The sequence below is a fragment of the Nestor notabilis genome, unplaced genomic scaffold (assembly GCF_000696875.1).
Source record: "Nestor notabilis isolate BGI_N333 unplaced genomic scaffold, ASM69687v1 scaffold2722, whole genome shotgun sequence".
Taxonomy (NCBI): Eukaryota; Metazoa; Chordata; class Aves; order Psittaciformes; family Psittacidae; genus Nestor; species Nestor notabilis.
Window position 1 is genome coordinate 1 of NW_009917689.1, and position 13,586 is coordinate 13,586.

Sequence of the window (13,586 nt, forward strand, 5' to 3'; positions counted from 1 at the left end):
CCGCCGCTCCTCGGGGGCCCTCTCCAGCCTCCCGGCGGTGAGGGTTTAGGGGTCGCAGGGCTGCGACGGGTCGGTGTTTAGAGTCACAAAGGCAGTGCCAAAGCTGGTACACAGCCCCGCTGCTGCTGAGGCACGCTTAGGTGGGGAAAACTTCGGTTTCCCTGATAAATGCTCCCTTCGAAGACTTGCTGGAGCAGGTCCTGGTGCACAAGTCTTAATGAGGAGCGACTGAGGGAACTGGGGGTATTTAGCCAGGAGAAAAGGAGGCGGAAGGATGGTATTATCACTGTCTACAACTCCCTGAAAGCAGATTGTAGTGAGGTGGGGGTCGGTCTCTTCTTCCAAGTAACAAGCGATAGGACAATAGAAAACGGCTTCAAGCTGCGCTAGGGGAGGGTTAGATTGGATATTAGGGGAAGTTTCTCCAAGGGAAGGGCTGTCAAGGGAAGTGGTTGTTTCACCATCCCTGGAAGTGTTCAAAAACCATACAGGTGAGGCCCTTAGTGACATGGTTTAGCAGTGGACTTGATGATCTTAAGGGTCTTTTCCAGCCTAGTTGATTCTATGACTTCCAAGCTGTTGTAACAGCCCTGCCTTCATCCAGGCAGATAGAGCGAATGACCTGCTCAGGAATCTCTAGTTCAATTCTTTGCATTTTCAAGGCATAAGCAGCCAAACCCAACATTGACTTCTATAGCCATTATTCCCAAGGGGTACTATCATGATAGCTGATACACACTGAGGTCCCAATAACCTGAACTTCCTTTGCAGTTGTAGAAGCACACAATCCATTTTAAATTAATTACTGAAGAATAATATAGTGCAGGTAAGTGCATGCTATAGTATGTAAGCCCTTCTCTCAAGCCTAACGTATCCCCAGAAATGGATACTTTATGCTGCTACCTAAGAAGCAGAAGAGTGAAAATAGGTATCAGCTTGCCCATGCCTGAAGTGATCTGTCAATTTCAAATGTAAAAATAAACAGTGTCAACCTAGAGCAAAACAGAAAAATGGAGAGCTTGAGAGCTCTAGATTTTTCATGATAACTGAATTAGTGTGTCAGCTTAACATGGTCACGCTGCCAGAAGCATCATCTCTGCCTGTATCACAAAGGATTTTATGACCTGTAGTCTGACAGATCTCCTACAGCTCTTATAGGGTTCAGATGTTTTAGATTCCAGCCTGGATTAATCTCTTGTGTAGTAATTGCATTTGGCAAAATGACAGGCTTTCTACAGTTACAACTGGACAGGCTGCTTTTCCCCTAGAAGTCCCAAACCATTACTCTTCAGTTAAAAAGCTTATTCTTTTCCGTGCAATGACTAAAGTGGCTTATCCATAAATGATGTGGTTATAAATCAATCTGACAGGCTTTTAGAAAAAAGTACCCACATAAATAATCTACAATATTTGAGTAATATTTCTGCCAGGTCTGACCTCCAGAACAAGCTCTCTTTGCTTTTAGTCCATCTTTACAAATGTGGCAGATTGGTCACTTTTTGGTTTTTTTACCTATGAGGTGTTACTGTTTCACAGAAGTAATTTACACATAACAGTGCTATTAGGCACATGTTTGGAGGAATAACCAGCAACATGCAAAAAATACGCAGTCTAAAACAGCAACGCTTGCATTAAACTAACCAATTTGGACTGCTGTGGAATTGCTGGGGAAGCAGAGTCCTAAAACAATGTGCAGTAGATATATCGATGTTTGATGACAAGTGTGTAAAGGCTGTTATGACAGGAAACTTAGCATAATAAGGAGATGAGTTTCTCATCCCATGTTCCAAAAATGCAGGAATTGACCAGATAGGCTTCATTTCAGATGTTTGGTGCATTCAAAAAAATCTTAAATAGAAATGCTCCCCCACAAATGCACAATGTTATTCTGCTAAGCTTATATAAAGATAAGAAAGAGCTTTACACTGTGTTTATTAAAATGTTAATTAGTAAAAAGTGTTACAAGCATTAGCATTTTCTGCTTAGTGCAGGGAGGGTATCATCATCCTAGACATACCAAAAGTAACCATAGTACTGGCTGGTAAATCTAAGGGTTAAGTTATGCTTTCAGAGCCACATATATAGATTCCACTGAAGTGGGACTGTTTGAACGTATATCAAATCTAACGTGGCCTAAATGAGGAGAAATTCTAGTGGTGTTCATATGTGTTAAAAGCAAATATATTTAAACTACTGCAGATAGCTCAAGCTTCCTATATTGTACCTTTTTATTCTCTTGCTACGGAACGTGGCCTGAATCAACACCAGTAAGATGTATCAGTATGGTATTGGCAGGCACCAGATGTCACCTTTAGTCTACAATAGACACCTGGTCTTGTGGCCTCCCTCTACATTTCATTGTTTTAACCTATAAAATACCGACTATCTTTTTCTTCTGTTGAAGTTAACTGACCGTTACCTCACTTTTCAAGTCGTCAAGGTTGTTTGCCTAGAGATATCATCAGAAGTCAAAACTGAAGAGTTCTATTGTATGCAATTTTTCTACAGGAATTTCACAATCTATTCTCCACTCTTTTTAAACTGTGGTATATAGCACAGGCCTGTCTTGATTAGGAACATCTGCTCTATTGTACTTAAAAGGCCTACATGCCTCAGCTCAGTGTTAGGTAAAGCAGCCTTTGCATAACTGGTTAATCAACTTAGAAAATAGTTTGGAGCTTCCAGAGGAGAGAATACTCCACAGATATACAAAACTTTTAAAGAAACTGGGATTCTTTGCCTGTGTTTTGGTAGAGCAATATGAACCTCAGGTTAAATATGTGCTATTATCTTTACTACCTGTTAAATCACTCGTTGCTATATGCTGTTTGCTCTTGTTGGGCTCAGCGGAATTGCATTTATTGAAAGAATGTTAGAGTTTTACTCAGCAAACCAAAGCTTCGCTGTGACGGAAACTTACCGTATAGAGAAGGAGGCTGAATAAAAAGCCCCATGAAAGTTCACAGTCCATGCTCAAGTTGTATCTTAGGTTGTGTGGTGCTACAATTAATTTCTCAAAACAGACATGTTCTAGCTGAGCGTTTCCCAAGCTGTGGTACTTAGACAATTCATGGTATGCAAGCTATTTTGAAGTCATGCAAAACCGCCTGCTTCTACCTTATGTGTGAAGAGAACTGGCAACTGACACTTCTAGCACAAGACAATGCATGTGCCTCATGCAAAACCTAGTTTGTCAAAACAGAGAGGAACTGATAGGAAAAAGAGGTGGTTTAGGACCAAGATCTCTGTTTGGGGTTATGGACCATATGGTAAAAGATGTGTGAAGAAGTCTTAATTGAGAAAATTAAAGTTATCTGCATACTATCATGGAAGGTGAAGGTGTTGCTGCCATAACCTGCAGTAGTAGTTGTACTTGAACAGATTAAATTCATGATTATCTGTTCTAGAAGATTGTCTTATCATCATGGGAATTTGTCTACGCACCCAGATTTTTCTCCACAGCTGCTCAGTTCACTACAACCATACAAATAAATACCTACTTCTAGAGAGCTGTTGAAAATGAGTATTTCATATCCAGTTTCACAAAATAGCCCTTTTTCTGATTGTGTGCCTAATATGTTCAAAATTTAAGCTTTTGTGTTATTGGCATTTTTTACAGAAACAAGATCAAAGTGTGATGGTAGTTAAAGCCCTTGGGATTCTTTGCCTGTTCTAGTCTATCAAGGTAATGTTTTGGAGCATAGTGCAACACCTGTAGTCTCCTGTGTATTTTCTCTCAGTGACGAAACTTCCTGAGAACATAGCTAAACTAAAAAGAATTCCCTGTAAATAATAAACAGTCACAAACACAGAGGTAATAAATTATAATTCCTAGGTGTCTTTACACAGATGACAAACTGCTTTTATCATCCTGCATACAGAGCAAGTACATTTAAACTTTAATTTTTAGTATTTTAAGATGGTTGGAAAATGCAGCCTTTTTATAATACAGGTTTATGTGTCAGGTCATCTCCCTAGCCCTGTCCTGATCCTGAAGCGTGTTTGAGGCTCCTTTGTACTCTAGTCAATATCTTGTTACCTACCTCAGTATTAATGTTTCGCATGAATAAAATGTTGCGGGAAGAGAGTGAGGTGAGGAAACAATATTCTACTGAGGAATGGAAGCACCTTTCCTTCCCTAGCTCCTGGCTCTGGTATCTAGGTAGATTTCATTTGCAGAATTAACTTTTCTCTCTTCCAAACTTCTACGCTAATAATTTTGAAATTGAAGTTCTGTTACTTTGAAATGCTCCGATAAGAGTTTTGAGAGATAGGGTTTTGCTGTGCTGCGCTTCATGGATTGGAAAAGAAACACCAGGTTGATTGAATAGAGTGTTTGGTTTAAACAAGGCTCACAGCTGAAACAAACTGTTCTTTACAGGCAAAGCCTGAAACTAAACTGACATCATGTCTCTTTCACACCAGCTGTAGAGTAATCCATAATTTGAATACAAACCACTGACATGTTTTTAAACTGTTAATTGCGAAGAATGGTATTGCTAGTATTCTTTAGCAGCATCTGATCTCTTGGATTAAAACCAGGTGAAGTGGAGCTGTTTTCAGCAGACTTCTGTACTTCCTCATTCTAATTCAAAACCAATTCCTGTATCTCATTCAGAGCTTCATTAAAGGTGTATCTCTTCAGAGAATTTAGATTGATAGTGGTGCACACCATATAAAAACTTAAAGGACTCAATAATACTGCTTTCAGTTAAAGCAATTTTGCTTCAAAATACCACCCACCTACTGTGCATAAAGATTTGTGGCAATCTGGTAATAGGGTTGTGTAGGCAAATGCACACATACTATTTTTTCTCTCTACTTGTCTCTCTCACAATGCGTTGAGCTCTTACAGGTGAAACAGCCTGCTTAAATAACAAGTGTTTCTCCTGGTAATTTTAATTTCTATTTGTTGTCTTCCAAACCCAAATGCATTCATCGTAAATTGTAGCAAACTTTTTATTGAAACACATTCAGATGTATGAACACTGTACAATTACACAACTTTTGGACCAAAGATGAATAACTATATCCAACCAAAAGTAAGGAGAATTTTAGCAATACGTGGCATAATTACCAGTGCTTAAACTTCAAACTTGCCAAGGAAACAACTAGTATCCTTTTTCTGAAAATTGTTTGCCAAGTTCAGTAAACTTTGGCTTCCTTGTTTAGAGTCTAGGAAAACAACTTGGTTTTAAAAGCGCTGAACCTGGGGTACATTAGCAAAGTATAATACTAGCTAGGTTCTGACTGACAAATATTGCTATCTGCTGAGGATTTTGGGCTTTCCCAGGCTGTTCTGAGATCTCTAGCTATCCTGTATGTATATTGATCTCTTTTACATCTGTATTGCATGGAAAAGACTTAGTGATAGACTACCCTATGAGGAAAGGTTAAAAGAGCTGGGTTTGTTAAGCCTAGAGAAGAGGAGGCTCGAAGAGACCTTATCACCATGTTCCAGAATTTAAAGGATGGCTACAAAGAAGGTGGAGACTCCCCGTTTACAGGGAGTCACAGGGAGAAGACAAGGGTTAATGGGCACAAGTTACTACTGGGGAGACTCTGACTGGACACAAGAGGAAAATTTTTCACAGTGAGAACAATCAGCTGTTGGAATAATCCCCCCAGGGAGGGGATGGATTCCCCAGCTTAGAACACTTTTAAGATTTAGCTGGTCAGGGTGCTGGGACATCTACTCTAGGTCATGCTTTGCCTAGAAAGGTTGGACCAAATGATCCTTGAGGTCCCTTCCAGCCTGGTATTCTGTGATTCTCTGATAGCAGCTGTACTCAGCATTTGTGTTTCTGGGCATATATAGAAGTGCTGCTGGAGCTCCTTTGGATCTCTTTTACATCTGTATTGCATGGAAAAGACTTAGTGATAGACTACCCTATGAGGAAAGGTTAAAAGAGCTGGGTTTGTTAAGCCTAGAGAAGAGGAGGCTCGAAGAGACCTTATCACCATGTTCCAGAATTTAAAGGATGGCTACAAAGAAGGTGGAGACTCCCCGTTTACAGGGAGTCACAGGGAGAAGACAAGGGTTAATGGGCACAAGTTACTACTGGGGAGACTCTGACTGGACACAAGAGGAAAATTTTTCACAGTGAGAACAATCAGCTGTTGGAATAATCCCCCCAGGGAGGGGATGGATTCCCCAGCTTAGAACACTTTTAAGATTTAGCTGGTCAGGGTGCTGGGACATCTACTCTAGGTCATGCTTTGCCTAGAAAGGTTGGACCAAATGATCCTTGAGGTCCCTTCCAGCCTGGTATTCTGTGATTCTCTGATAGCAGCTGTACTCAGCATTTGTGTTTCTGGGCATATATAGAAGTGCTGCTGGAGCTCCTTTGCATGCCTGTTGAATAAGCTCTCAGCAAGACCACTTTTCCAGCAGCAGGGTGGAGCGGTAATGCAGTACTGGGTAGTTGAGAGATACTGGCTTGGAAAAGGGTGCCATCTACTGAATTACTGCTACAACTTCTTAAAATTCTCAGAGGTCTGTATGGTTTTCAAGTCTGCATAGTTTATATGATAGCACCATACACAGGACAGTATAATTACAGTCAAAACAATCTGAAATAAAGACTGACAAGTCAGGGTATCAATGAGTAAAATTTTAGAAAGTTGCCTCTGCTTTTTATCAGAGTCTAAGGATTAATGGATCTTGAAAGTGAGGTAGGAAGACAGTGCTGAAGAATCTGGAAGACTAAATTATTTTGGTTTTCCTTTTGTACATTTACCTGAAAATCAAACAAACAGCTGTTACCAGCTTCATATTTAAAATAAGGACTCGAGACACTATTCATTTTCATTCTAGTCCCTGATCTTACACAAGATTTAGATGCCATTGAATTTTTTAATTTATTTCTTTTTACTAGCAAGAATAATTTATTTGTTCTTTAAATGAAATAATTGTTTCATTGTTGTCATATAATTTATTTTAGGCTCACCCTTACCAGTTTTATGGATGGAAGACCAGAACAGTGCTCTGCTTCTAGGATGAAACTTGCCATTTCTACCTACATAGTATAACTTACTTAAGAAGAAAAGTTTTGATTGTTCTGAAACAACACCAGAAAACAAATTTCCAACTGGGGCTGTAGCACTTCCATGGAGTGAGAAGTACAATATTTCTGTAATGTCCAACACATCTATTGCAGAATATTGTTATACTCACTGGGCAGTGGACTTCCAACAGCTTTTTGGCATGTCTTCATATGGACTGTTAGTTCCGTTATCTTCAGTGTTTATATTTTCCCTTACCTTTAGGGATGCCTGAAAGTCAAGGGAAAGACAGTGAAAGCTGCATCAGCAGCAATAGTTCCAGCACTACCAGCTCGGTGGCTTGCTTCGGACAGGTCAGTTCCTTTTGCCTGAGAGGGAAATAGAAGGTTTATGCTTGCACTTCCAGAAGTCTGCTCTGCATGTTTACTCATTTTAAATTTGGATACAGTAAGGCTGGAGCCCTATCAATTACCCTAGCTATGTTATACCTACTTGCTCATTACGTTTTTGGTGATGAATCATCTTCTCCATGATAAGCATGATAAATGGTTCCTGAATACAACATAGGCATGTGCACTCTTTCTTTATTCCTTATGCCTTTTGGTTACAGGGTTGCATTCTAGTGTCAGAAAAAGACAGTTATTCCTTCAAGTTTAAATAGAACTAAATACAAATGAAAGAGTTTTGGCAGGTATTGGAACATATATAGCACACACCCTATTCAGTTCTGTGCTCTGCTGAATGATAGGGCAGCCAATACATGCGTACACAATACTTGTGATTTAGTTGGTGAAATCTCTGTTCTGTCTCACATCAGAGCATAGCAACACAAGCATTTGATGACTGCATTAAGATTTCAATAGGATACTAATAGTCCTGGCTCATCTCAGTTTTTCTAATGCAAGTGGTAGTTATGAGAAATGAAAAATAATTGCTACAGCTTAATAATTAATGCTTGTATACGTATACTTCGAGAGTAAGAGAAAAGAAACAATATAATGACAAATGTAATACATACACACACATCCCCCTGAGGTCTTTCTTTGTCTATTACATCCTGATTCTAAAAATGGATTTTACACCTCTTGGAAAGACTCTATGTGGAAAAATGGGATTAAGAAGTGATATTGGGAGAAGAGGGAAAGATAAAATAGAGTGAGATTTATCTTGCCTTGTTTTTGTCAAGCATCAGTACACAGCAAGTGAATATCAAGCTATCCAGCATGCTCTTCGTCAGAGACTGGGTCCAGAATATATCAGCAGTCGGCAAGCTGGAGGAGGACAAAAGGTATGACAAACATGAAGAGACGTTTCAACTCCCCATTTTGGGGGGGTTTATTTCCAGGAAAAAAAACCAGAGTAAAAAAATAATCTTTGGGGGGGGTGGGGGGGTGTTTTTAAGTTAGTTTCCCACTAGTAGTTTAATATGTCTATATGAAAGCAAAGTCAGTATAGCATAAACTCTCTTTTACTGAGCCACAGGTTCCTTTTACGCTTTAAAAAAAGAGACTTAACTTTTCAGTGCTTCATCCTTTACAAGGGAATATTTATCTACTTACGGAATATTGACATGTTTTTTCTTATTTTTTCCCAGAACTGGAATATATGAAGCATTCTATAACATTGGCTACATTTTGCCCTCTTTAATGCCTGCTAGCTCTGCCTTCTGTTGATTAAGTCGGTTTTTTGTTATATTAGCTCCCCATCACAGGTGCTTGAAGAGGGTCAATCTAAATCTGAACCATTGTCCTTTATATTCAGGTTATCTGAACCTTGAACTTAAGTATCCTCAGTGTAATCTCTCTTTAAAATAAAGTGTGTGTAGATGTGTGCACATGTGTATGTATCTATATTTATGTACATATGCTTTGCTTTTCAGGTCTGTTACATTGAGGGTCACAAGGTAATCAGTCTGGCCAATGAGATGTTTGGCTTCAATGGCTGGGCTCATTCAGTCACTCAGCAGAATGTTGGTAAGTATCTCTTGAGGGTAAAGAAGTCTTTCCTCGTGTTTCACAGTGAGGTGCAGAAGGAAAAGTCTCTCAGATAAAGACCAGGGTATCTATCCTAGAACTTGATCACTTCAGAGAACCTGGGGGAGGCATGTGGAATTTCCAGGTGTCTTAGCAGTTGGTAAGAATGAGAGAAATTGAGTAACAACAGAGCTTGTGTTTTCGTTTTAGGTCTTGCACTGGAATGTGTTGTAGTCATTATTCTAAGTGTGCTTATGATTACTCTTGAGCTATTCTAATAAAGTTTTCTGATCTCTGTAGGAACACTCAGTCAAGAGTAATTACAATTAAATTATTTAACACCCAGCAGCCCTGGGCCAACTTTCATATTCACCTGTAATTTTTATGTTCTAACAAGTTCATATACTCAGTTAATATTCCCCTGATCTTTAGGGACACATCTTTTTCTGCAGATTCCTCTTCTAGCCAGTACCTTGTTTTGAGATTTTTACAGTAAGAAAGCTTTGGAAAAATTCTTCTAGAAAATGATATTCAGGTCATCTTAAAGCCTAAGCTTCTTGTGTCTCAGTAGCTGAAATAGTTCCTACCAGAAGAGTACTGTCATTGTTTGCAGATCTGCTGTGCTTAGATTAAAGACTGGTTGTTGAAGTAGCTCACAAAGCTGCTTAAATGTAGCTCCTTCCTCCCCTCCACCTTCAGAAATCTTTTCTTACCTCTTTCTACTGGTAGATTCTAGACATAAAATAAGTTACTTCATTGCTTTCCGTCTATTCTTTACCGCCACCACCACCTTTTCAGTCAAGAAAGAGCTGACATCCTTCAAACTTCTATCTTTTTCAAATAATGCCTGAACAAGTCATTCAGTAGAAATTCAGAGACAGAAGATTCTGTTATGTTTGGTTTTGAATTCCAGGCTAGAAAATTGGCTTGCACCTCCAGCAGGTTTACAAAAAACAGTTGAACAAATAGACCAGATGAGCACAGAAGAACTTTTGACTTTTGGACCTGACAGTACAGTTACTTGAACTTCAAAGCATTTCATTTCAGACATGTGTCACGTTACATGTCAGACTTGTAAGACTGCTCTGCCTTATGTACATTACATAGCATTGCTTTTGGTGTAAAACAAAGTGTATTAGAGATTCTGGATTGAGAGTTGTTCAGCTGTTAACCTGTTAAGCTCTTCAGACAGTTTGTCCTGGATAAAACCTTGTGCAAATATTCACAAACTGGAGACTTCAAGGAACAAAATTACTTTTATACACAGCAGTTTATTTTCTGATGCTGTTTTTATAAACTGGTGCTTTTATCTGAAAAAATTCTTATGCTTTTAACATGTAGGATATGTAGCTGAATGAGAAGTAACATTTACAACTCTTTCTTTCTTACATGTGTTTAAGTTCATACATGTAGTAGCAGGCTGCCACTGTTTGGCAAGTCTAGCCACTAATAACCAGGAAGTATCACATAACATGCCCAGAGCATGTATGCAAGTCAGCATTCTCAAACTACAATTAATATTTCAAAGTCATGCTCCGTTACAGTATCTTGGGCACATTCAGCAAGTATAGTACAGGTTTATGAATGCCCTCAAAGGACAAAATAAGATCTAAATGTAGATCAGAAGTCTTCTGTATTATTTAGGATGTTAATTTTCCCTTCTCCAGACTTTGTTGACCTCAACAATGGCAAGTTCTATGTGGGGGTCTGCGCGTTTGTGAAAGTTCAGCTTAAGGTAAGTGATTTTTTTTGTTTTCTCTGTTTATAGTTGAGCAATTGCCTGAAGTTGTGAGTGAAAGTTCATGCATAGGTCAGACTGTGGCTCTTGAGTACTGTACTACACTAGGGAACCTAGAGCTGTCCAAAACATTGATCTTGCTTATAGAACAACCAGCCAAGAGCAAGTAATCAAGCTTAGGAAAGGCCAACATCTAACAAGAAGCACTGTATGTGCAAAAATTCGTTTATATTTTGTATTCTTAAAATCCTTTTGCAGGATGGGTCATACCATGAAGACGTGGGCTATGGAGTCAGTGAAGGCCTAAAGTCTAAGGCCTTGTCCCTAGAAAAGGCAAGAAAAGAGGCAGTAACAGATGGACTGAAGAGGGCACTCAAGTAAGCACAGATCAGCACTTGTACGTTTTCAGAAGCTGAGTGAGAATTAAGTGTTATTTTCAGTCACAGTGAGCTCTCTTGTTTCACAGGTGCTTTGGAAATGCTCTTGGGAACTGCATCCTAGACAAAGACTACCTACGAGCTGTGAATAAGCTTCCACGTCAGGTGCAGTACATGGGCCGTTGGAACAGGGACTGCAGGACATCTGCTGGTCCTTCATATTGAAAAGATTATAAATAATGCATCTCATCCCCAAAATGCTTCTGGCTATGAGACCAATAGCCTTTGCCTGCTAGCTTGCGTGAACTGTTTGTTATAGTGTTCTTTCCTGACATTTTACCCCAACTACTCTGAATTTTGACTGTTTGCAGTACAGAAGATTACTCTGGTGAAGAAACAGTATGTTATGCAAGATCTCATGTGATATTTATGGCCATGTTGTCTAAGTCTCCCTGTTCATTGCCAATAATACATACATCTCTCTGTCTTCGTAGCAGGTTAAGCGTTACCACAGAAAACACTAAACTGTTGAAACTAGCTTGTTCTAGATGCTATTTTCTCCATGTGCTGTAATTAAGACTGTTTAAGCTTTGTCAGCTGCAGCACCGAGTTCGTCGCTCTCATCTAGTCACTTCTGCTTTAAATGTGTATCAGCAATGATACCAGTGTCAAGGTATATGTTCATCATAGAGGTGACACGGAAGTCTTTAGGAGAATAGAGTCTGTCAAGACTGCATGCGTATTTCTTTACACTTTTGCCCTATATTAGACAAAAACCAGCACATCTCTCTCTGTTCTTATTGTACAGCACAATCAGTTTACTAATTTAAAAATCAAACATGTCATATTCCTCTCATTACTGAACTTTTTCAGGAATAGTATTTTTTAAAGGGATAGGAAGTACCTGCATGTAAGTGACACAATTTCCAATTGCTATAATAGGCCATAAAACCAGAGGCTGCAGGCAGGGCAGAAGAATAAGCAGACACTATCTATTAACTGTGTAAGCTACCCTAAAGCCAGGTACAGCTCCAATTTGCATTCCTGGACAGCTCCAAGTTGCATTCCTTCAAAATGAGGACTATTTCGTTTAGTCCTGAAGTCTCTCAAGCTGACCACCTATACGTTACCTAGTGGGAAGCAGGAAAAAGGGAGCATTCTTTAAACTTTTTGGAAGCTCTGGCAGAAAATAGGAATTTTTTTTCCATTAAAAAGACTTTCTCCTTCAAATATTTTTTGATAGCATAGCCCAGGATATCCTAGAAACTATACCAGGTGGGTCACATACCAAAGCTGCTTGTTGCAGCTGGAACTTTCACTTAATTTTAAGCAAAATCCATAGAGTAGCGATGTCAATATGCGCATTGATGGTTGCTTTGTCCTTTCACTAACTATTATGCAAACTCTACCAGGCCTTAATGCATATCACAGCTAGGTAGTCTCAGCATGGTCCTTGTGACAAAATGTACAGCGCACCTGTTTTTAACCCCTCATTGTTCTTACTGGAATAGTTAACAAGTAGTTACTCTGTACCAGTGGTTTCGTACGGAAGTCTCAAGCAAAGGTAATTTCTAAAGGCGATTTCAACTTTCAGTTAACCAAATTGGATCCTTTCAAAAAAGAACACTGCAAAATACTAAATGCACCTATGATAGAAAGGGCAAGCCAAACTGTTTAGTCTGGACCCACAACTTGTAGGTCTTGCCAGTCAGTTCAAAGTTTTACCACAAAAGGGGTAACACCATTTTGTTTTGCTAAATGAGGAGTGTACAAATGGCCCTGCAGCTGTCCTCTTGCTTGACTTCAAAAACGTGTTGGTACCTGAATGTTGCAACTGAATTATGAGAACAGGATGTACTGGACTTGGCTTCTGGAGGGTGAGGAGTAACATTAGGAAGAGCTATGCTCCAGATTATTTGCTTTAAGTATGATATTACTGGCAAACTGTGGCTCTTGAATGTATGAAGAATTAGCAGGTACAACTGATGTGTACTTAAACACTTACTTTCTCTGCCATAACGATGGCTCTTATCCTTCCTGAACAGTAAGAAACCACGTTGCATCTTGCTTTGCTTTTCAGACTCCTTACCTCCTTAGGTTTCAGTTTGTAAGGGAAAAGCTGCAGTTACCTTACCTCTGTGAAACAGTAGGTCAGTGAACCTTCTGAGACAGGAACCTTTCAACACCATGGAGAAATGCCTCTTTTGGAGGACTTTGGGTCAGAGATAGATAGCAAATTATGATGTACACCATCAGTGACAACCATACTGCAACTTCATTCTTTCAGAGCTATCACAATTTATAAGCATGCTGTGATGTAACACAGCAGTCTTCATAGTGTTAAAGTTGTCCTGGCTGTTAGTGAGGTTGCACCTCAGCAACCAACATTAATCTTGTTAACTCCTGATGTGTACCAGCTGGGGGCAGTAGGCTTCTAAGAGGTAACCTGCCTTGCTGATTGAGCAAAAAGTAAGCCTTTTACAACTGCTGAAC

At 39.4% G+C, this 13,586-nt stretch overlaps 1 protein-coding gene across 1 annotated transcript in view; it reads left to right on the forward strand.

The window, feature by feature from the left end:
• The first annotated feature begins 7,263 nt into the window (after positions 1 to 7,263).
• The window catches only part of RAD52 (RAD52 homolog (S. cerevisiae)), a 9,872-nt gene continuing 3,549 nt past the window's right edge, over positions 7,264 to 13,586 (forward strand). Inside the window, exons 1-6 of the mRNA XM_010009351.1 lie at positions 7,264 to 7,358; positions 8,192 to 8,293; positions 8,885 to 8,978; positions 10,646 to 10,713; positions 10,975 to 11,093; positions 11,183 to 11,258. Coding sequence (XP_010007653.1) covers positions 7,272 to 7,358; positions 8,192 to 8,293; positions 8,885 to 8,978; positions 10,646 to 10,713; positions 10,975 to 11,093; positions 11,183 to 11,258 — 546 coding nt within the window. The 5' untranslated portion in view covers positions 7,264 to 7,271. The remainder of the gene's footprint in view (positions 7,359 to 8,191; positions 8,294 to 8,884; positions 8,979 to 10,645; positions 10,714 to 10,974; positions 11,094 to 11,182; positions 11,259 to 13,586) is intronic.